We start from the raw sequence: 22458 nt of genomic DNA on the forward strand, positions 1-22458 counted from the left end.
CCTCCCGCTCCTCAACCCCAAGCCATGCAGGACACGTTGCGGCAACCAGATCTGCCGGGCTGAGGAAGGGCTGCTCGGCAGCCTCGCCACCGCACGGCTCCTCCCCTGCTCCTCCTTGCACCCCGGCTGCACGTCAGCAGCTCGCCCCGCCGTGCCCAACGACCCTGAGCACGGCCCAAGAAACCTCAGCCTCCCCCTGCCCCAACCCCTCGCTGATGCTTCAGCAAGCAAGTGCCGTCATACAACGTGGGATTTTAAAATATAAATAAGATCATCAAAATTACTTACATCGAAGCTACCGACACCAATGGGAAACCTTAGACAAGATAGAAAGCCCTAATTATAGTTTCTGAACCTATGAAGTCATCTAATACACATATGTTCCTCTACACTGCAAGGAGGAAAAAAAGATGACATGCAGTACTTATTACCATCCCCATAAGGAGGAAAGAAAAGCAGACTTTGGAAGTTTTTGGAACCTCATAATTTAGAAAAATCTGCATAAAACCAGAAAATCAGCTCTACTTTAGTTACAAAAAAAAAAAAAAGGGCAGTACAAAATCATAACACTTTGGGTTTAATTCTAAAAGCAGCATTATCTGTTCATTCCAGTGCCATGCAGCATTGCGAGCCTTCATACTATTTGTTTTTATTGTTTTTCTGGATCAAAGCTACTTAACATAAATCTGAAAATACTTGGTATTTCTCCTAACTGCCAAAACTGAGGCATCTACCTCACGCAAGGAAGGAAGATGGCACACTTACTGGCTCACATGCCATCAAAAAATGAATACTGTAATCAGAAAACAATTCAAGAACAAAATCAGGCTTCCTCTTTCTCTTCTAGCACTGTATAACCTGTGCAAAATCAACAGCAATAAAAAGTACTAAGAATCTTCATTCATAAGCAAAGGACAGGGCTGCAACCCTAAATACTTAGTAGGGGAATACTTAGGGAAGGTACTGAGAAAGAAAATGCCATTTTTACATAATCATCACTTAAAACAGAGCTGCACTCTCTAATACATCCTGGACAGTGCAGAGTCTATTGATAACGACAGAATATTGCATTCAAATAATTACGGGAGAAGAATTTTAAAATATTTCAATCACATTTGGCTATAAATTATTTTTACTTTATTTTGCAGTTCTGTGATAAAAAGCTGTCTTATTTGCTTGAGACAAGATTTCAGAAAGCTTTAGACAGAGCAGATTTTCTTAAATTAGCTTGAAAATTCAGTTTCCAGGGCAACATATGCAGGTCTTCATACATCAACATTTCTTTGCACCATTTTTATAAATGTGGTTGCCTGCTAGAATGTCATAAAATACTTTTTAAATACAGTAAACTATTTTGATCACTTTGATCCTTTTTGCCTTTGAAAAAAGCTGACTGTCCTTTCTTTTCAGAAGAATCATATCAATAAAACTGTCAAATTGTTTTACTTCGGAGAGGCTTTATCGCAGAAATGCCTGCAGTGATACCCATGCGTGTAATACATTTCTACCAGCACCTGAACGTTTATGTAACATTTCAGTACGCGCCCCCATTCATCAACGCTTTTCTTACTTTCTTTTAAGTTTGCAAGTAGGAGACATGACTTACGGTCTGTGGCACACTGGGAGTCTGCTGGCTTAGACGTAAAATTAACCTGAATGCCTGTTTCACAGCAGCAGTGTGAAATTTGCTGATCACCCACCTTGCACATCAAGACCCTCAGTGAGTTTCTCACACCTACCAATACATACAGGTGTTATAAAAGAAACAAAGCTAACAACACATCTATCTATTTTCTCCTCCATTCTGAAAGGGGGAAAAAATAAATCCCTTAATTATCACTTCCCCTCGGTGAGCGCTTTAGAGGTGCTCTGCATCGCTGCAGTGATGTTAGTGAAACAGGTACCTGCAACCATCAGCAGTAGAGTGGATACGTTTCCTTCTTCGATTTTAAGAGGGGCCAGATCAGACCCTTGCCACGCGGTATTAATGGTGGGGCAGGCAGCACGTTACACCGTTACCACATTAGGACTGTCTCAGGAAAAGAAGACTGAATGACTGTTACCTGCACATTTTACTCCCTGAGCAATGAGGCCCCACATAAAGTTGGCGCAGTATTCACACCAGTGCGGGCCCCTGAACGTGTGCACCTGGAAGACAGCAGCAGAAAGGAAAATTACAGAAAATGACCCAATTATTTCACAGACATCAATATCAATGTGTCTAAACACGGCAGAATTCCTCTTCTTCGAAGGCACCGCATGCAGTTGCTGGAAGCTTCCCTTTATCACCGCAGGAAAGAAAGAAATGTAAGAAAGATTTAACTGCCAAGACTCTTGCAGACCTATGGGAAACGGGAGCTCTCCATCCCGAGCCATCCAGAGCAGCAGAACCGGGTCTGGGGGGTCTGCTCCCAGACCATGCGGGGCAGAGGAGCAATGGCAGGTCGCAGCCCTTCTCCCGCCTCTCGGCATCCCTCCGTCCGGGCAGGATTTTAGCCACGAGGCTTTTGCAGTGACCCTGCAAGAGCTCACCCCTCAATTTAAAATGTCTTCTGCTTTGCCCTCCCCTCATAAGGTACCGTGTGAAATGCGTAGGGGGCTGCAAGATTTCGCCTCCGGCAGAGAGAGTCCTGCTAGGCAAAAATACCAGTGCTACACAGAAAAACTGCAAACGCACTTAGGGGCTTTCCAGTTTAGAGTAACTCTAAAAGGAAATTATTCTCTTCAGACTAATGCTATATATTGAAAATCCAAATGAATCTAGTAAATGGAAACAAGAATCCACTGAACCAGGAAAAAAATTCAAAGCTAAGGAAGAAAAAAACCAATGCTGCTTTCAATCCTGGCTCACATGCTTGTTACAAATCCTGCAGCCACCATTAGCTGCTTCTGATTTTATTCTGATAAAGTTCCTGCTGAAGGAAACCACAGGATGCTTTGCTGAGAAAATCATTACTTCCTTAGCCAGCGTAAAAGACTTCGAGCGTCTACATAGAATAGACAGGCTGACAAAAAAAAAAAAAAAAAAATCAGTAACTGGTGATCATAAAGAAATGAAATTTGTAGTGAAATGTAATAAAAATGCTTTAGGCTTAAGTCACTCAGTTCTCCAGAGCTACTGAGCGGGTATGAGAGCAGGCAGTAACCTGACGCACGTGCACTGCCCGGTGGGATCGCTGTGGAGCAGAAGAGAGAAGGAGCTGGTTGAAACGCGCGTGCCTGACGTCCACACAGGGCTCTGGTTATAAATAGCAAAACATGAAGTGGCCTGACTGGGGTGGTGAGCATCCCCTGTGCCGCTGATGTAACTAGCGGCTGGATCCCGGGTGACACTTACCTCCAACAAGTGACAACCCAGAGCAGCACCCAGCAATTCAGACCACATTCCGGTTTTGGCTACGGGAAGGTGTGCAGCCTCCTGGCGCTTGCTGCCCAGGAAGCAGCAGTGAGGTAGATTGCTATATTAGTCTGGAAAGTTACTCTAGAATTCACCAAGTAATTCACATGTGCATCTGTGCTAAGCTCGGCTTATAATCGCCTCTAGCCCTACGCTGCTGAGCATCGCTGGAGGCAGTGTCATGGTGCGAAGCGTCATGCTCTCCCAGCGCTGGCACGGGCTGCCTCCCCCCGCCGTGCCAGGTGCCATCCGCACCTGCTCCCACGCACCTTTTGAAGGTGCGATGTGCTCCACGAGCCCCCTTCTCCCTACAGCTCCAGCTGACTTCTGCAGCAAACGATGACAAGACTGTCGGCAGCTGTAGTCTCCATTTTCCTTTCTCCTCCCACCACAAAGAGATTTTTCACACCTTCCTCTCTGTTACCCACCTGCGCTACCCACATCCTCTTGGCTTTCTTCCTCAGCCTTGTGTTTTTTTCCAGGTCTTTGGCAGCTCTCCCTTCCAAGAATAAGCACATTCTAATATCCGCAAGCAAAACGCTGTGCTTTAACGCCTGCAGGACTAACAGAACTTTTTCAGGGGGAAAAAGAAAAGCTGCTTTTCAGTCACCAACTTTTTTTTTGTCAAAGGAGCATTCCCCCCAAAACACTTATTTAAAATATTTGTCAAAATTTCTGTTGAGGAAAATGGGAAAAAAAAAACCACCACCAGCTCAAAAGTTTGAGCAAAAAATAATCTTTTTTCAGAATAATTTTCAGTTTTATAAGTTGGTTTTTTTTTTTTTTAGTATCTCTGATTGTAAAGGAGGGGGAATTTTGTCTTGTTCCTTGAAATGCTGACATTTTGACTTCTTTCTTCAGGTAGAACAAGTCAAATTCCGACACATCAACATTTCTTGCTAAATAAAAAGAACGATACTATCCTGTGCTTCTCCACTCGCTGATTTCAATTCATCAAATTCACTGAATGTGCCATTTGCTGAGGCGTTTCTAATGCTTTCCCCGGATTGTGGGGTCCTATCCTGGCCTCTCCAGGGCCGTCCCCAGTGCCGATACTCACCAAACCTCAGGTGCCCAATCTCTACTGGGCTGTTGTTTCAGTGGCAGACATCCCTCCTTCTTGGCATCTTGCTCCCTACCATGGTCTGCACGTTTCCACCTCCTCCTGACTCTCCCTAGGAAGTCTTCTGCAGGGTCTACCACGTCCCAAATCTGCCACTCCAACCTTTTGCTTCCCTTCATTTTTAGTTTTATTTTATTATTATGAATTTTTTTAATGAGCTCCGTTTCTCTCATGTTTCTAATAACAATTATCCACCTAGATACAAAAATAAATTACCTTTCTGCTACAGCCAGTTCCCCTGACGTTATCCTGGCCCTCAGCTCACCCATCAGAGAAGTTTACATGACTCATCAACTTAAAAATGACAAGGACAAAACAGACTTTCCTCTTCCCTACCAACACTGCATGTATTGGTCACCCTTCACAAGATCAAGATTGATTTTGCCCTTCAGGATCATTGTCTCAGCATCATTAGCACTGTTCTCTCGTCCCACGCGTCCAGGCTTCATCCAAATACTGAAACGCCTTTCCATACCATCAGTTAAGAAATTAACTTCTCTGGTAGAAGATTTATCCAGAGCCTGCTCAGCTTTGCACTGCCCCGTCCAAGTTACTCTTTCTTATCCATTATTCTGATTGCAAACTCAAAACAAATTAAAAGCTGAGGGTAGGTTTTCCTATGTTCCATAATGCTCTGCCTTGCTTCATCCTTTATCTGACATGGAATAGGGAGGTTCTCTGGCAATATTAATTAGGAGGCCCAAAGGCCGTAGTGTCCTTCCGTCCCCGGTGCACACAACCCCCCAGCATCAGCTCTGAAGCCTCTTTTGGGGTCTCTAAGCGGTGCTGTCCTTTCCCAGAGCTCAGTGGTGCCGGAGTGTTAATCTTCCCACTACCATGGAGCGGAACTGGATGTCTAACCCTGTGCTGGTCTGAATACACACCATCTCTGGAAATTAAATCAGACACTGTAAGTGATGCCAGAAAATAGCGAAAAATTGGTCTTCTGAGGTCAGAACAGCCTCTAATCCTGTTTCAACCTGCAGAGTGGGACCTGGCAGCATGCTAAAAAAAAATGCTTGCATCCCTTTGCTATTTCCAGAGCCAGCACCTGCAAACAATACTGCATTTATTATATGACACTGTTTAATATAGCATTCTGATTTTTATATTTAACTCCCCATTCTAAAAATCTGCCAAGCGACTTGCTTGTTTGCAAAACTAAAACATGCTCTGCAGAAAAATTTCTGAAAACACACCCAGCAGAATCCCAGAGATCCTGACTTAAATTACAAGGGGTTTCTTTCCCCTTATAAAAAGAGCATCTGCCATATGCAGATTTTACTGTCTTATAAAATGTGAGAGAGCAGGATTGCCAACTGTGGCTTTATATCTCCCAACCCTTCCATTCTCACTCCCGCCCCAAAAATCTTTTTCTCTCTCCTTCCATAAGGCTTCAACCGTGAGTGATTTTTTAAGCATGCGGAAAATGGGTGAGCGGGAGAGCAAGATAAGCTGTTTTTAATCTTAATTTGTAAAATTCCAGGGGAAATACTCAATTTAAAAGATAAATCTAGATTATTTTAAAGGATAAAATGCTGCAAAAACTAGATAAAATCCTATTACTGAGCTGTCCTGCAAGTCTGAGGTAAGAGGAGAGCCTTACATTGGGCTTACACCTAGGCATTTCTATTGTGACCTCTCCCACAACATCAGCAAGGTATAATAAACATTTAACTACTGTGATCTTATGTAGAAAGATAGTTTTTTGCTTAGGCTTGAAAGACATTTTCTTATATACAGGGAAAAATAGCTTAACTCCTGTGATTAATAACTGTAAGTGTTTAGAATTTAATTTATTTTTGTTTTGCATTTAATTAAAGTATTTCTTAGAAAAAGAGACAAAGTTTTAGGAGAACCAAATTAAAAAAAAATCTGACAACAGATTTTACCACAAGCTGGGAACTCCTCAAGCAGATCTCCCACCATTACTTCTCAGGCTCTATAAAGGTCACTGTTGAAATCAGTTACCCATGTATCTCGTAACTCCACTTATTTTTTACGCTTTTGGTTTTTACTAGGCAGTTGTTCAGCCAGCCTTGATTGCTATCTGAAAACCAAGAATGAGCCAGCAGATAATTAGTATTTGTAGCTGGGAGACTTACATTATATCACTTGTCAAGGCAGGGAGGAAGAGAATGAGGAAGTATCAGCAAAGTCCTGTGCAAACACGGTGTGAAAGAACACGATGGATCAGCAGAGCTTTAGCAAAGCCATTCCTGGGAAAAAAGCAAGGCTAGATCTGATAAACTATGGATATGCGAAATCAAGACCAAACACAGAAAACTGAAGTCTTTGTGACAGTGTACAAAAAAGCCTTCCCTGTTGAGAGGCTGCTGCCATGGTCTCCCTGAACGCCTGCTCCATCAGGACCCCTGCTCCGTACAGAGCAGCGTAGCTTCTTCCGCGACCCTCCACGCTGAACTGCTGGTGAGAACTGGAAAATCCAGGCACTACCATCTGTGTTGGGATGAAATACATCAACTTGAAAAAGGATGGAAAAACCCATTGCTGATCTACCCTTTTGGGCTACTGGAGTCCTGCACTCTGGGTAGAAGCCTCGTTGGTGCTCAAGGAGGAGACAAAGCCGACGGGGACTGAATAAACGGCACGCATCCAGCATTTGTACCGTGTGGTGCTCCAAAGGTACAGCTCTGCTGGGTATACTGTATTTCAAACAAATTCCCAAGGATGACGGGACACTGCTGATGAAGTCTGTCAGCTCAGTGGTCCTAGCTGATTTGCAATTCCATCAACTGAATTCTGCCTGTTGGGACTCTACCGAGCTTTTAATTGGATATGGAAGACATCGTAAGTCTCAATTAAAACGATGAATTCAGCCTGTATTATTAATGTCTGTCTTCCCTGTCACAGTCGATTTTATCAGGCACCGAGTGTACCCATGTGTCCTGGTTTCAGCTGGGATAGAGTTAATGTTCTTCCTAGTAGCTGGTATAGTGCTGTGTTTTGGATTTAGGATGAGAATAGTGTTGATAATACACTGATGTTTTAGTTGTTGCTGAGCAGTGCTTACACTAAGCCAAGGACTTTTCAGGTTCTCATACTGCCCTGCCAGTGAGCAGGCTGGGGGTGCATAAGTTGGGAGGGGATACAGCCGGGACAGCTGACCCCAACTGACCAAAGAGATATTCCATACCATATGACGTCATGCTCAGCATATAAAGCTGGGGGAAGAAGAAGGAAGGGGGGGATTTTCAGAGTGATGGCGTTTGTCTTCCTAAGTAACCGTTATGCATGATGGAGCCCTGCTTTCCTGGAGATGGCTGAACACCTGCCTGCTGATGGGAAGTAGCGAATGAATTCCTCGTTTTGCTTTGTTTGAGTGCGCGGCTTTTGTTTTACTTATTAAAGTGCCTTTATCTCAACCCACGAGTTTTCTCATTTTTACTCTTCCAATTCTCTCCCTCATCCCACCGGGGGGGAGTGAGTGAGCGGCTGGGTGGTGCTCAGTTGCCAGCTGGGATTAAACCACCATTAAACCATGTTGGCACGCAACAGGCATGCCCTTTCCATCCATCCCTGGTCCAGGCAGAGATTGCCTGGATGTGAAGAGTACAGAGATATCAGTGAGAAAGTCAACTGACTCAACTATCAGTTTGGGCAACAATTCAATTTAATCATTGCATATATTACAATGATTAGATAGTGCCTCTAAAACAAGGGTCTCAAGCACTCCCAATATTCCAGTACATGATATTCCTCCTGTGAGGAAAATACTGCTGCTGATGAGTAATCTAAGAAGCAAAAAGACTGCCATGACAACCCACACGGCAGAGCCATACCTGCAAGATAATCGCTTTCATGCAAAGGTGTAACAGAAATGACAGTAACTGAGACCATTGGAACATACCTTCTCCAAAACGAAAGCTGACTTTGCCTAGACCAGCTGGGGTGTTAATGGTGGGGAGCCAGTCTGGGACCACCCCAATGACTTTGTCCAGCAGCTCTCGAGAGGAGAGATGCTGGCTGAACGCTGCGTGGTTCAGAGCATGGAGTATAAATAGCATCATCATTGCCAGGGGGTACACTGACACGAACGTTAAGCAGGCAAACCTTCCCCCAGGTCCTCACCCACTTGGAGCCAGAAGCGCTGTCATGTCTTGTTTACTTTCTGGTTTGTGCTGATCATGTCAGCAGAGATGGGAACAACTGGAAATTGCAGTTAGGTTCTGGTCTACGAGAGCCAAAGCAAAGAACTGGAGAGGTTGTTGGCTTTTTTTGCTTATAAATTCAATGAAAATGGCCACCTTTCTTTCAGGATGGAATAGCAGATTTTCTTTAAATTGATATCTAGAAACTGGAACACTGTCCATTTTATTCCAGGCCCAAGTTACTTGATACCTGTATCCGTGCAAAAAATTCTGAAACTAGAGGTGAAAACTGAATAAAATCCTTAGAATTAAAATTGTATTATATATGCTATACATAATGATGTAAATATAATATATGTAATGATGTAAATAGACGATAAAACCCTAAGAGATTCCTAAAGAAATGCTTTTGTAATGATGCTAAGGCTAATTTGGAGGAAAAGCTGTTGATGATGAGAAAGCATGACATGTGCTACATGCTCCTTGAGGCAAACTCCCAGTCCTCCCCAGCAGAGCATTTCTAAGCTTCACCACAGACATAAGCTGGTCCGTTCTTGGGGCTGTCCACATGGAAGACTCACAGGATCCACATCTGGGGACTAATAAAACTACTGATGTGGTAGGAAGGAATTACAGCTTCAATAAATTAAGGATTTAGAAAAAAGGCTTTTGTTTGTTTGTTTGTTTGTTTAAAAACAGAGGCAAAGCTTGAATTCAGGGACTAGCACTAAGAAACCAGAAAGGGTTAAACAATATTGTGCTATTTGAAATCTGCTTTGGAAAAGCCCTGGCTTTTCCCGAAAAGTAAAAAAGTAAAAGTAACATTAAATAAATACCTTAGGAGACTAAAATCCATCAATGCCTGAAAGTTTTTCTGGCTTGAACTGTCTTATAATGCACTATGAGTTTCAGAAGCAACGACACAGAGCTGATGAGAACTTCTCAGAAATTTTGTGGAAGTTTTTCTCCAGTTTTGTTCTCCAGATATTTCCCCTGCCTTTGAACATTTTTTTCCCTCAAGTACTAGGGGTCTAAAAGAAACATCAAATTTCCTGAGGTTTTCTTATCTGTGAGAACACACAGAGACCCTCCCTGGGGACTGTGCTAGAGGCACCCAGCTCCTTTTCTGAATATTCATTTGAGTGCAGTGACTCACTTAAAGATGTTTTGAAAATATGTTCAGTGCCAGGTCTGTACCTAATAAAAAATCAGCATCCTCTTTTCAGTGGAGCTAGACCCCAAATCGGCATCTGCCCCAGTTTTTAGAAGATCAGAAATAGAAACGAGTTCATGTTAGAAGTCACAGAAAAATGGCTCTGCTTAATATAGCAAGAGTTTGTTATAGTTCCTGGTCTTTTCGCAGTATTTCTTCTGCGCTTTCCATCTCCTCATTTCCCAGTGTTTAGGCACGGCTTTGCTGAGCAGCTCTTGTTAGATTAATAAGATTTGGCATGGAAGCGATTTGCTATGACTTTTTACACTAGCAAAGCACCTAGCACAGATGCAATTACACTGGTAAAATCTGGGCCAGGGCCAGGTTAGCTTATTTGTTTCAAAGCAGCAGTACGCATTTCACCAGCTGAGTAACTCTTGTTAAAATCAGCAGCCTCTCCATTAAAGAGATGCTTGAGTCTGTCTATACTGGCAAAGCCTTTCCAGTAGAGACTGGTCCTCACCTGAGTCCTCACTTTTTGTGCACATTTAAGGCTATATTCTACCCCCACTTACTTCTGGAAAAGCACGAGGTCTCTGCTCTGGAGCTCCCCGCTGGGCCTTTCAAATGGGTCACCCTCAAAGAGAAAGCCAGGACGTTGCTTCAGTCGAGGAGGGAGATGAAGAATCTCAACAAACAAGACTCATTAGCATCTCTGCTGACTTGGCTTAAGCAACCGTGGAAAAACATCTCTCCTCTCTGGAAGAAGTGTTGGCTTGAAAGGGAATTATGTTCTGAATGTTCACCGATTCACCAAGCAGCCTTGCAACTGTTATTTATTACAACTAATTGACTCTGCCGTCTCAGGCATTAGTAAGACAGTGACTAAGAAACAGCATGACAGTACCAAATACTGCACAGAAAGATAGCAAAAAAGAGTCTTCTGGGGACACATCTATTTTGTGAAGAGCAAGAAAGAAATGAGACAATATCCTAGGGAAAAATGATGCATGGAAACACAGATTTCAGTCCAGCTCTGACAGGCACGGACACCTTCTTGCTTCAGTGAAGCACCACAGCACTAATCTAGGCAGAAGAGTGGTTTTATGCCTTGGACTATCGGCAGTTACAAAACACCTGCAGAGTGCTCTGCTGGCCCAAGTCATCAGGAGCCAGAGGTGTCTGAAGGAATACACATAACCAGCCAAGGGAGCTAAGAATTCCTGAGGGCCCGTGAGTCACACAAGCTGGAGGGGAGTAAAGGCCTTTAAGGTGTTTTGTCCAGGCTTATTTTAAATTTGCCAATGAAGGGGAGGTTATTGCACTGACTAACAAGTTTCACTATCCAAGAGATTTCTTGCTCTTAACCTCAAATTTTCCCTTTCCTCTTCCTTTTAAGCTATCACCCCATAACTCCCAGCTAATGCTCCTCTTCCATGACTGCCCTCCTTGCCATTAGCATTTTTCAAGCATAGTTTTACTGTTTTCTCCAACCCCACACAAAGAGCAGGCAAAGGAGCAAGGTCAGTGCCCAAGTCCAAAGCACGGCACCAGGTGGGGAGGACGTGCAGAAGATGTTCCACATTAGGTAGGGACGGACTCAGGGCAGAAGGTACCTCACTAGGTGTATCTTCTTTTTTAACAGCAAAAACCTATGGGATGTAAGGGGGAGATAGAGAGACAAGGAGATGCAAAGAGGGAAAGTCCGGAGGACTGAGCAAGGGGAATCCTGTGTGTTTAGTACCCTAACAAAACCTGCCTCACCAGAGAGAGAAGAGATGGGGTAGCCTTAAACCCAACTCAGATTCCCCTGCTGTGTAGGTCCTTTGGCCTAAAGCCACCTCACACATCCCAACCCAGAGCTCCCCCCGGTCCTGCTCTCAATAACCAACCCGGAACGTTTCAATCCACATGGCACTTTGCCCCAGGCCCCTTTTCCCCTCAAATTTGATGTTCCTGCTGTTGCCTGAAGCTCCTCCTTCACCTGCCTGCCCAGGCAGTGCCCAGCTGCTTCCTCCCCTTAAAATTATTGAATGGATCAGGTATCAGCTAGGTAAGAAATCGTATTTTAATTTACAAGCAATCACAGCTGCTGCATTCTGGGGACTAGATAAGCAAATATGAGGTTTATAAGGGACTGAAAACAGCATTCTTCTTGGTAGAGTCCAGCTGTAGAATAAATTTATGGGAACGATTAGGTATAAATCTACTCTGTCCACTTCTGTGAAATGTTACAGAACTTTCCCCTATGATAAAGCTTCTTTTTGTAAGAAAATAACACCACTGGCTTCAGCTATGCTTCTTGTCAGCACTTCAAAGAGCCCCCCACAGATCTCTCAGAGCTTCCAAATAGAAGATGCTATTGTTCATCTGCATTGGCTGGAAGAACGAACTTGATATCCATCACACACACACATGTCCATATAGATACGTATGTACCAGAGAGTGTGGGGAGATTTCTTCCCCATAATGGGTAAGAAACTGAAAGACAGGAAAAGCCTTTCTGTGAAAGAAGCTGGGGCTGAAATTTTGAGGGTGGTGAAGTGACTGTCCTGATTTGGTCTGATGATTCATTTTACAAGAGATCTCATTTGGTGTGCTGGATTTCAGAAAAGCAGAGTATACGGAGGGAAAGCAAAAGAAATCAAATATGCAAATAGACAGACCCAATCAAGTCACATTCGTAGTCCTAGCTCACCTTCAAATCCCATTATTCAATTAGAGCTAAATAAAATGCTGTGTCAAACAATGTGGATCTCTTTTAGCTGATATATTTGAATTAATAGGAAATGAATCTTTTATGTTAGATTTCTAGAGGAGAACACAGAAATATTAATTGAAAACTTTTTATAAATCAGAAAAAGCCTAAATACGCTTAAAAAATAAGATATTTTTAATACCTAGCTCTCATCCTGAGAAATGGGCATTAAAAACTCAGTCAGATCTGACATTTATAAGCCATCATCCCTTTCTTTAATTATGGAGATTAATCTAAGAGAATTCAGCCACTCTGTATTTGCATTTGAGATGTGCTCATGAGAGACTAGACCTCCCCAGCCAGGAGAGCATTACGGAGCTGGTGGAGATCATTACCAGCCAGCTCTGCCCGCACAGCTCCCTGTCATCCCAGCTAGCCAGCCTGCTCACTTCAGGCAGGGGACAACTCACATTCCAGCAGATTTAAATAAGATTAAAACCTTTCAAAAACCCAGCCGTGTCAGCACTCCTAGCAGAACTGTCTTTACGTTCTTCTTTCAAACAACCCTTGGAGCAAAACATAGATTAACGGATTTATTCAGGAGACCTCTTGACAATTTAAGAGTTAAAAGCAGCTTTTATGTTCACCCCTTCCCTAGGCATCTGCAGTCCTGTGAGGACCATCACTACGCTGCTTCTCTGCCACTGTGTTCCTCTACCTGAGCTTTGCTGGAGGAACACAGTCTGAGGGTCCAAACTTCACCTGTGTCCCCACCTACCCACCCCACAGGGACAGGAGGTGCAGGGGCAGAGGGAGAATTGAGGTCTCCTAATCTATGGCCAAGCCTCTCGGGCATTTGCTGACCCCAGCCCGCCTCTGGAGCGGCTGCTGCTCTCTTCTTCCCCTCTCCAAGACAACAGCGCTAGTTGTTGTGCATTAATGATATTCCCCTTCTCCTCCCTCTGCTGGGATGTTCCAGCATTTCCAGTACAAAAGGATTTCTGAGACCCCTTCACTTCTGTGACTAGCAATGTGAATGATCAAAGAAGCAGCCGGGAAAGCGTGAGGGGTCCCTGTCTGTTGCCTCGTGCCTGTACAATGAAGAGAAGATTAGCCGCAGAAGTACAAACCAGCGTGCACTCTCCTTGTTGCTGGTGGAGCCTCTGGGGACAGCAGTCACTGTTGGTTAGCTGAACTATATAAATTTGTTTCATTTCTGGGTTGTTTTTTCTTGTTTTGTTTCAAAAGTCTAGGTTCAAGACTCTGGGACTGACATTTCCTTCCTTCCCACGTGGGTGGCACACTTGCTGCTTGGCAGGCAACCTAGGAGACTTCTGCAGACATTTTAAATGATGACGTCTATACATGTGAGAAGAAAAATTTGACAGATGCAAGGAATGATAAAAGAGAGAAGGGCATGAGCTAACGACGACCATTCATTTCAGATCCATAACGCAATAATTACGAAGGGCTTATGGTTATTTTTTTAAAAATGGGACAGCAGCCACATTTAATGCGCGTGAACGCCAGCAGCATTCCTTCAGCGGGTAGGTTGGTTGCTGAACACCCTTTAAGGGGTAAGGGGCTTGTTCCCTTCTACTTTTTTATAGCAAAAATTATCTGTGTAAGGTGACTCCAATTTCACTGACTTGAGAAAAGAGTTACTTCTCAAAGTATACTTTTCTGGCAACTGTATGTATAAAGGAACTACAGTACAACTATTATAAAGAAAACAATCTGTGTGGAAAGTTTGTGCTGTAGCTATGACCTTGGACCAGACCCGCAGTTTGTTTTTGAAAAAACACTGGAAAACTCACAGCTTCCAAACTTTCCAGAAACAGTTTCTGGAAGAAAAACAAATAAACAAACCCAAACGAATGAAAATCAGGTTATCGGAGTATTTTCAAAACAGATGTGTTTCAGGCTGTTAAAAGAAAGCAACTAAGGAATACAGATGTGCGCAAAATTAAATACGTATTATCCTACATATACTGTAGTACACGGAAAATCGCTATCCGCTGGCATCTGCAAGAATTGTCTTCAAACTCTAAGGAACAAATACAAGTTGCAAGACATTTCAGATCTTTAGGACACCTCAGGAGCCTGTGAAAAAAAGCTCTGCATTTAACTGACAGCCAGCAGGATTATTTTATGCCAAGCATTCACATTAAATTCTTTTTTATATAACATTTTGTACATGGTTTTCAAATTCATGCTTCATTGAAGAACTCAAGTCAAACAAAACATCCTGATCATATAAAGTTTCCAATTTTAGTGATCATCTGAACTCAAAAGCCAGAAGGTGGTTTAAATAAAATCAGATGGACAATAGATAAATATACATATGTGCACGCACGCGTACATTCACACATGCACATGCGTGTGATAGAAATCAAAACTGAAAAGAAGAGACAATTAACAGATCCTTATATCATCAGATGCCTGTATTATATTAATGATTTCCCCTTCTCCTAAAATAAATAAAAGCAAAAGCTACATGGGGAAAAAAACAACACATTAAAGATAAAATCTGGGCTTCAGGTACTATATATGAAGTTTGTACCATCATCTACAGGAATTCAGTATAACACCAATTCATTTAGTCTTACAAATAAAGACTGCCTATTATGCAATGCATTTGACTGCCAAAAGGTTAAATTACTGAATCCTTACTGAACACTTATTACAGAGACAGACACAGAACATGCATATGTTGTATTGACATGTATCTCTCTTACTAAAGAGCATCGTTTATTTAAAACAATTAAAACAATAATTAGAAGCTACATAGAAGACTAAGTAAATTTTATTAAAACACAAGGTAGTTGCTAATGCCAGCAGCTCCAACAGTCTCATGGAATAAGCCATGCTGCTTTCAACACACTCAATTCATTAACAGAGGAGAAAAGCCAGAAACTAAGGGAAATGCAGACCATCTGCTCCATCCAGATGCAGTAGAACATGCTTCTTACCTCCGAAGCTATTTACCAGCGACAAACTGAGATAAGATCAGTTTAATCCTCTAATCACAGATCTAAAAGATTTGTTGGCATCATATCATCATAAGTAAAACTGAACTACATTCATTCGAACTGAAAGAAAACTTGGCCAGTTTTTCTCACCTTTAGCATCTCTCTCGGTATAAAACAATTCTAAATAAAAGAGATAACCTAGATACGGCAAATATTATTGAAATAAATACGTGCACACAAGCGGTCAACAACAAAATCCTCGTTCTTCTGCTGATATGTTCTAAAGATGTCTAATTGATTTAACTGGCAATGAGATTTAATTGAAGCATTTAAGTTCCCAGAAAGTCATAGTCTGCATATACATTATTTCCTTGCAATACGGGACCCATTTTAGAATAAAAACTATAGCTCCCGTGCCTTAAAAACAAATAAGCAGCATAATTTCTTACCTTGAAGTTATGAATCTTCTCGTATTTTGGAATATGTTCATTTTCTTTCAGAGTTGCTCTTCTGACAAGTGATGTCAACTGTGAATAAGCAAAGAGTTTAAGAGGTTGCCAGATTGTCACAGATGACTTCTGAGTACCCAGTTTCATCCCCAAGGCTGCTATCAATAAATCTTGTTGACGGCTCTCCTGCTTCGAGTTGTGCACCGCAGACCTATTCGCTTTGTGCCCCGACCAGGACTCTCTGGATGGCATTTTGGAGCTGACGGGAAGGAGGAACAGCCCCCCGGACCGATGCGCGCCCTGTGCGTATCAGACCCGACGCGAAAAACCGAGCAGGACCATTTCGGGACCTAAACTGCTCGGGAGGGCGGCGCGGCCATGGCAGGGCACTTGTTCACCGCGCGGCTAACTCAGCGAGGCGGGCTCCCCTTCGCTCTGGGCTCGGGGGCTCAGGCCTGCCGGTGGGCGGCCGGCGGGCCGGGCATGTGCGGCAGCGGCAGCCAGCGGCGGGGGGGCGCAGCCCGCAGCCTCTCCCTCCATCAGCGGCCGGCGGCGGGGGCGCGGGGACGCACGCCTCGGCGCCCTCCTCCCTGCCCGGCGCCCCGCTGCCCGTGCCGGGGGGCGAGGCTGCACCGCGCCGAGCGAGGCGGCGCGGAGCGGGAGCGGCACCGCCCCCGGGGCGGGGGCGGCCCCGCGGCCCCCCGGCCCCCCGGCGGCCGCAGCCAATGAAGTCCCGGCGAGGCGGGCAGCGCTGCTCCCCCCCCGGCTGGCGCCAGGAGAAGTACCAGCGGGAAGGCTGTCAGCGGGGGATGAGTCACGCACCGCTACAAAATGGCATCTCTTCGCCCTGCGGGGGTGCGGGGTGTCAGGGCATCCTCAGGTGCAGAGAGTGAACAGCAGCCCCCGGGGACGTGACAGAAAGCGGCTCTCCCCGACCCACCCTGCCTGACATGGGTTGGGCACCGGGAGGTGAAGCTGGGAGCAGTTAATGCGACCGTTGACGCTAATCACTCTTCCTTTAAAATGACATTTTTCAATGCCTTTCACACAAAAAGAGGCTCCTCAAACTCACATCGTGTATCAGCCTCTTCTACTAGTGATGGGAACACAAATGCTACCAAAAGTTCATCACACCACCCCTTCCACCAAAGACCTACACCCTGAATTGCTGTGGTGCCTCTTATTAGGGATTTATGAACATGAACAGAAGGTAAATGACACATAGTCTTAAATCAGACTGAAACCTGCTCTTTGGACTGATGCGACTGATGATGAAACATGCACAGGACAATCCGGTCCTCGCTAGCCCTCACACAAGCCAAAGGAAACAGTATTTCACCCCAGCATCGTTAAAGCGTTGCCACAGGATGCGGCAGAGCCAAAGTGTAATGGGCTCACAAGGGACTAGGGCAGACCATGCCATCCCACCCGGAGCTGCTCACCAGGGCAGCCCAGCTCAGGGGGGCTCTCTGCAGCTGCATGCTAACGGCCGGGAGGGGACACCACAGTAGCCGCTCGACTCCTGCCCTTTTTCTTCTAGAGCTCTTCAAGCATTTGTGAACAGTCTTTGTCAGAGACTGCAAAAATGGACCTTTGGTCTGACTTACTATGGCAGTGATTTACACGGTGGGGCTGACCACCATCCCAGCATTTAGGGCACAAGAGGACCTTTCCTTGTGCAGAGCCTGCCTGTGCAGCTAGCCAGAGTGCAGCCCTCCCTTCCCTTGCCACAGGCTGCAGCAACCACAACCACTCGCCCTCCTGCAGCAAAGGTATTTTTATCTCTCATGACTCAGTAACAACCAAAGACAGGCACAGTTTGTCGCAGTCTTCTGGGTGGAATTGGTATGCGTTTTGCAGCTGGATCACCATGTTACCATTTAGCTCAATCCTGCCAATACAGCTGAGAGTAACGCTCACCATGAGCCTCTCCTCCGTTCCCTTGCATGGCTACCAGTACCTTCTCTACACGTTTTAAAAATCTGCTGGGTTTCAGCATAGGGTCAGGTTGCAGAGATTAAGGATCAACATATGTGCTTCACCAACCACTAATCTGCAATGCAAGTTAATAGCTAATAATTGAAACACTGGCTATAGATTATACAGGATGAAGCGGTCGGGCATTAGTGGCTCATGCAGGGGCCTTAGGAGTATCTGGCTCAGTTCCCAGCTGCAACACAAACAGGAGGCTGGTTGATCCATCCTATTGAGAAACACTTTTCCAACAGCTACCTCAATCTGCCTGTCTTGCTTTTAACCGCTCATTTCTGCTGCAGATGAGTAAGTGCCTCTCTTGCATTTTTCCGCACATCCTTCTAAGTGTAACACCCCATGGCAATAGGAGATCAAGAAAAATGAGGTAAGGAGTAAGAGACAGCAATAACTGACCACCTCATTTATGTGAAGTGTGAGCATAGTAGGGACTCAGGGGAGGAGGAAGCAGACAGGCTTTCAAGCTCGTTCTCTCCTTTCTTTCTAGCTAAAGCCACTTCACGGTTTCATTCCCAAGGACTATATCAGGTAAAAGTCCTCATGGAACAAGGTGGACCTAAACCGGCCCCAGAGGAGTCATCCTCTTCAAACAGCTTTGAGTGACAACAGGCTCAGGAAGCAAATTGTGGTGTTCTGGAAATGTAGTTTCATTACACGCTTCCTTGGAAACCAAAATTCCTCTTTTTTAAAAGGGAAAAAATAAATCACAAAAACTTCATATTAGGAAATAAACTCTTTGAAAATTGCATTTGTTGGAAATAAATTTTCAAGAGCACATTTACTATCAGAATCAACCCTTATTGTTTTTGTATAATTCCACTTAAGAAGCAAGATCTGAATTTTCCTTTCAATCGTTGGTAGAGCGCATATTTGGTTTTTTGGCATACTTATTCCTTAATTGTCAGCTTCCTTTTTCCTAATTCTGAAGAACTGATTTATTTTCAATTGCACTTTAGAGTCACGTTAGTAGAAACCGATCTCTGGATCCTGGAAAATTAAATCTTAAGAATGCCAATAAAAAGGTAAGCAAAACTACCCAACAGGGAAAGGTCCTTTCTCATGGCTGTAATTATGAAAACGCATTATAATCTGGAAAGTAGTTATAAGATTATGAATTTTAATTCTAACATTACTTTGTATTACTGTAATCTATCTCGGACCGCTTATTGGTTTTACATAAATCAGCTTCCCATTGTTCAGTGCAAAGCATTTTCTGCTGTTTACAAATACAGGAATACTGGGCTCACCTACACTTACAGCCCTTCACATGTGCTATATGCACTATAGTTGTGCACACCAGAAACCTAGATTGAAAGAAAGTTAAGGCCATAAAGCTAGTGACTGAAAAATTATGAAAAATATATATTTGTTATCTATCTCTTACATATATTTCCCCAACATAAAGTAGTGTTGTAATTAAAATTCATACAACTGCTTTCAGATGACATAATTCTATAATGCATACGCTCATTCTTCTGCCATTGCCTAATTTTGGGAGCTTGGCATTGCAAGCTAGTGCTCTTCTTAACACTGCCCTCTTCCTTTCTTTTGAAAACCAAAATGAAGAACGAAATCTGTTTTACACACCTTCCTGACCACAGTTTGGGTCATCAGGCAGGTCCAGATCTTTAGCTTACCAGTACATGAGATAATAAAGTAAGAGAGAGCAAGCCACTGTCCTCAGGTAGCCCTTGTCATTGCAGAGATGAGTCACCATCCCTGAGAGCAAACAAATGAAGTCACAGACCTGGGGGTTCAACTCAAATCCTGCAGGAAGCTGTCCTCTCCTGACAGGCTCTCCTGCGCCAGGCGCTCTACGCTGTCTCTATTCCCAGCCTGCAAGCCTGCAGGTCCTGCTGCTCTTCTTACACCCTTGGCTGGCTCTTCATTCAACGCCTGCTCTCCACCAGCGGCTCCTGCGCTCCCACTCACCAGCGAAGTCTCCTCTCCATCGCCCTTTCATTTTCCAACAGCTATCTTTCCAACAGTTATGCTCCGTCTGAAGTCTTAATGGGGACAATTATTAGATACTATCTGCTACATACTGGATGAAAAAGAGGTAGAAATCTGAGGAGGAAAGTCGTCTCCCTTCCACTTTTCTAAGTAAAGTCTTGATTTTATTTTTTTGTTTGTGACAGACATTTGCAATCATTGCATGTGTAGGGAGCAATATGCCGTGCAGACTCCAGGAGGAAGGAAACTGCAGGGCTGTCTTTCTTAAATTTAATTTAAGGATGTGATTTCACAGGATTGAGGTGAACTGAAAATGGAATGACTGGAAATAATAGCCGAGCAACCTCTCAGTAGAGCATGCAACCAGAGCACCCTCTCAGTCCTGTATATTTTAGTGACTTAAACGAGCACTAGAAAACCAAACCCAGCAACATGATAACCTTTAAACCAAGACATCTGTTTAGAGGTTCTACATTGTACATATGGACTAAAGGGGGAAAAAAAAAAAAAAAAAGAGAAAAAAAAGACTGTAACCTGCCATTTCAAATGTTCTCATTTGTTCTAAAGCCTCAACCGTAAGAGTGGTTCAGCCTAGGTCCTACCGGGATTCCGCTTTCCTTACTTTCCCCTGGAGTAGTCCTTCAGGGTGCAGGAGAAACAGCTGTTTTCTTGAGCACTATTTGCTCTCAGTCTTAGCTGGATAATGTATGCATGTTTTCTGGTACTAATCTCACAATCAGTAAGTCTTATTATGAGGACTCCACAGAATTGATTTTAAAGTCATCCATGGCTTTCAGTAAATTCCAATTAGTCACTCTCTGAAAGACACATTATGTAAGTTTAATCCAGTCACACAATTCAGTCAACATCGGACAAATTATCTTCCTAAAAAGGCAAATCGATGCATTTCCCATTTGTTGAGTAATAAACCGAAATCACTTCCGGAAAAAAACCCCAACAAAACAGACAATTCAAGAGTCAGGTTAAGCTCAACAAGTCCTAAAATGCCCAGATTAGACTTGATCAGACCTCCTGAAGCCCACGTGCATTTCCAATACGATGTAGTGTTTAGTTTCATGACCACCTGGCTCCTCTCTCAAACACAGTATCATGTTTTTTTTCAGTCTCGGGAATGCACTGCAGGCTTTTCATTCTCATATGGTATTTTCATGTTGTTATGACTAAATATGCCTTTATTGTTTCAGACTCCATATATAATATGATCCCTTCCCTCTAAGGAATGTATTTTAATAATAATAATAACCAGCAGTTATATTGCACACATTTTTTTAAAAATCAAAGATGATGCTCTATTGTACATATCTCAAGAAACAAGATATTTGGGTTGCTATGCGGTTAGCCATTGTACATTTTGTCGTGTTCTGTTTCACTGTATAGCTAACTTAGCCAAATGCATATGCTCAGAAAATCCTTCCTTGCCTGAACACTTTATGAGTGTATTTTATGGGTTCAGTACACGATTTTCAAAAGCTAATCAGTCAGATTGTGAAACTGAGCCCAATTTCCTCAATGCAGTTCTCGGTGGAGGCTTGTTCCATGCTAAATACAATTTTCCCAGTCATATCTTTCATAGAATTGTTCCACGGAGGAAAGGGGAGCCCAAAATTTTACTTTTTATTTAAAATTGGTGATAAGCTGTTTTCATTTCAGTTTCTTCACTTGTAGACATGCTGCTGCCAGGCATAGCCTTTGCCCACAGACAGACGGTGTGAGCGGAGGGTAGGAATGCTATTCAAAGAAAAGTTCAATCTGAAAGTTGACATCTCAGGAGCTGGATGGGAAGGACCATCACGCAGTCTCAGCCACCAGGGTAAGACTTCTCTTGCTCCCATTCCAACACAGCCACATTTACCTGGCACATGGACAGCATCACACAATGCTCAAAGTGTACTGGGATCCTCAGCAACACACAACCCCACTTGGAGACTGCAGTTACCCACAGGGGAGTTGGGGTTTAAGACATGGTTGAATGATGAAAACTTACTCCTGAGGAAAGTTCTATTTTTTATAACAAAATTTTCCAAATGGACTGGCTTCTAATTAAATCAGACCTTCACACCCCACCCCCCTCCCCAGTGAAATACTTATTGCAAAATCTAAAGAAATGGCTATTTATATTTTTGAATTTTTATTTCTGATAAAAGTGTATGTGATTTCCACAGCAGGTAATGAACATTTTTATATCTAGAACTTAAAAAGAAGTTTTTTAAAAAACTTGTTTTAATTAAAACCTTAATTAAACAAATTCAGCCAAAGTGTTGGCTTGGTTTAAAATATGATTGTTAAATTAAAAGAAATAAATAATCTAACCCAAAGTTTAAATTATGGAAAAAATGTTGCCCAATATTGCTGCTAGAAATTACTGCATAAAAAGTGAGTTCATTTGGTACTGTATTGTGCAATACAATTAGACTGTATTAGCATTATTTGGGAAGATTTTATGTTCGCACTGATGTACTTACCAGAAATACCCTGAAGTACCCTTGTTTTCATAACAAGGGAGCAAACTCATAAAAAAGCGGAGAGATCTTAGGGGAAGCCAACAGAAAAGTTGTTTTTCTGTAGCTTTAGTCCTATAACCTACCGGC

The 22458-nt window shown here is 43.3% G+C and overlaps 1 protein-coding gene across 1 annotated transcript in view; it reads right to left on the reverse strand.

Moving 5' to 3' along the window:
* CHN1 (chimerin 1) overlaps positions 1-22458 on the reverse strand; it is a 105513-nt gene that overhangs the window by 17034 nt on the left and 66021 nt on the right. Inside the window, exons 8-9 of the mRNA XM_075153286.1 lie at positions 15905-15982; positions 2064-2148 (exon numbers count right to left, since the gene is read on the reverse strand). Of these exons, the coding sequence (XP_075009387.1) occupies positions 2064-2148; positions 15905-15982 (163 nt within the window). The remainder of the gene's footprint in view (positions 1-2063; positions 2149-15904; positions 15983-22458) is intronic.

The sequence above is a fragment of the Calonectris borealis genome, chromosome 6 (assembly GCF_964195595.1).
Source record: "Calonectris borealis chromosome 6, bCalBor7.hap1.2, whole genome shotgun sequence".
NCBI classification, from domain to species: Eukaryota; Metazoa; Chordata; class Aves; order Procellariiformes; family Procellariidae; genus Calonectris; species Calonectris borealis.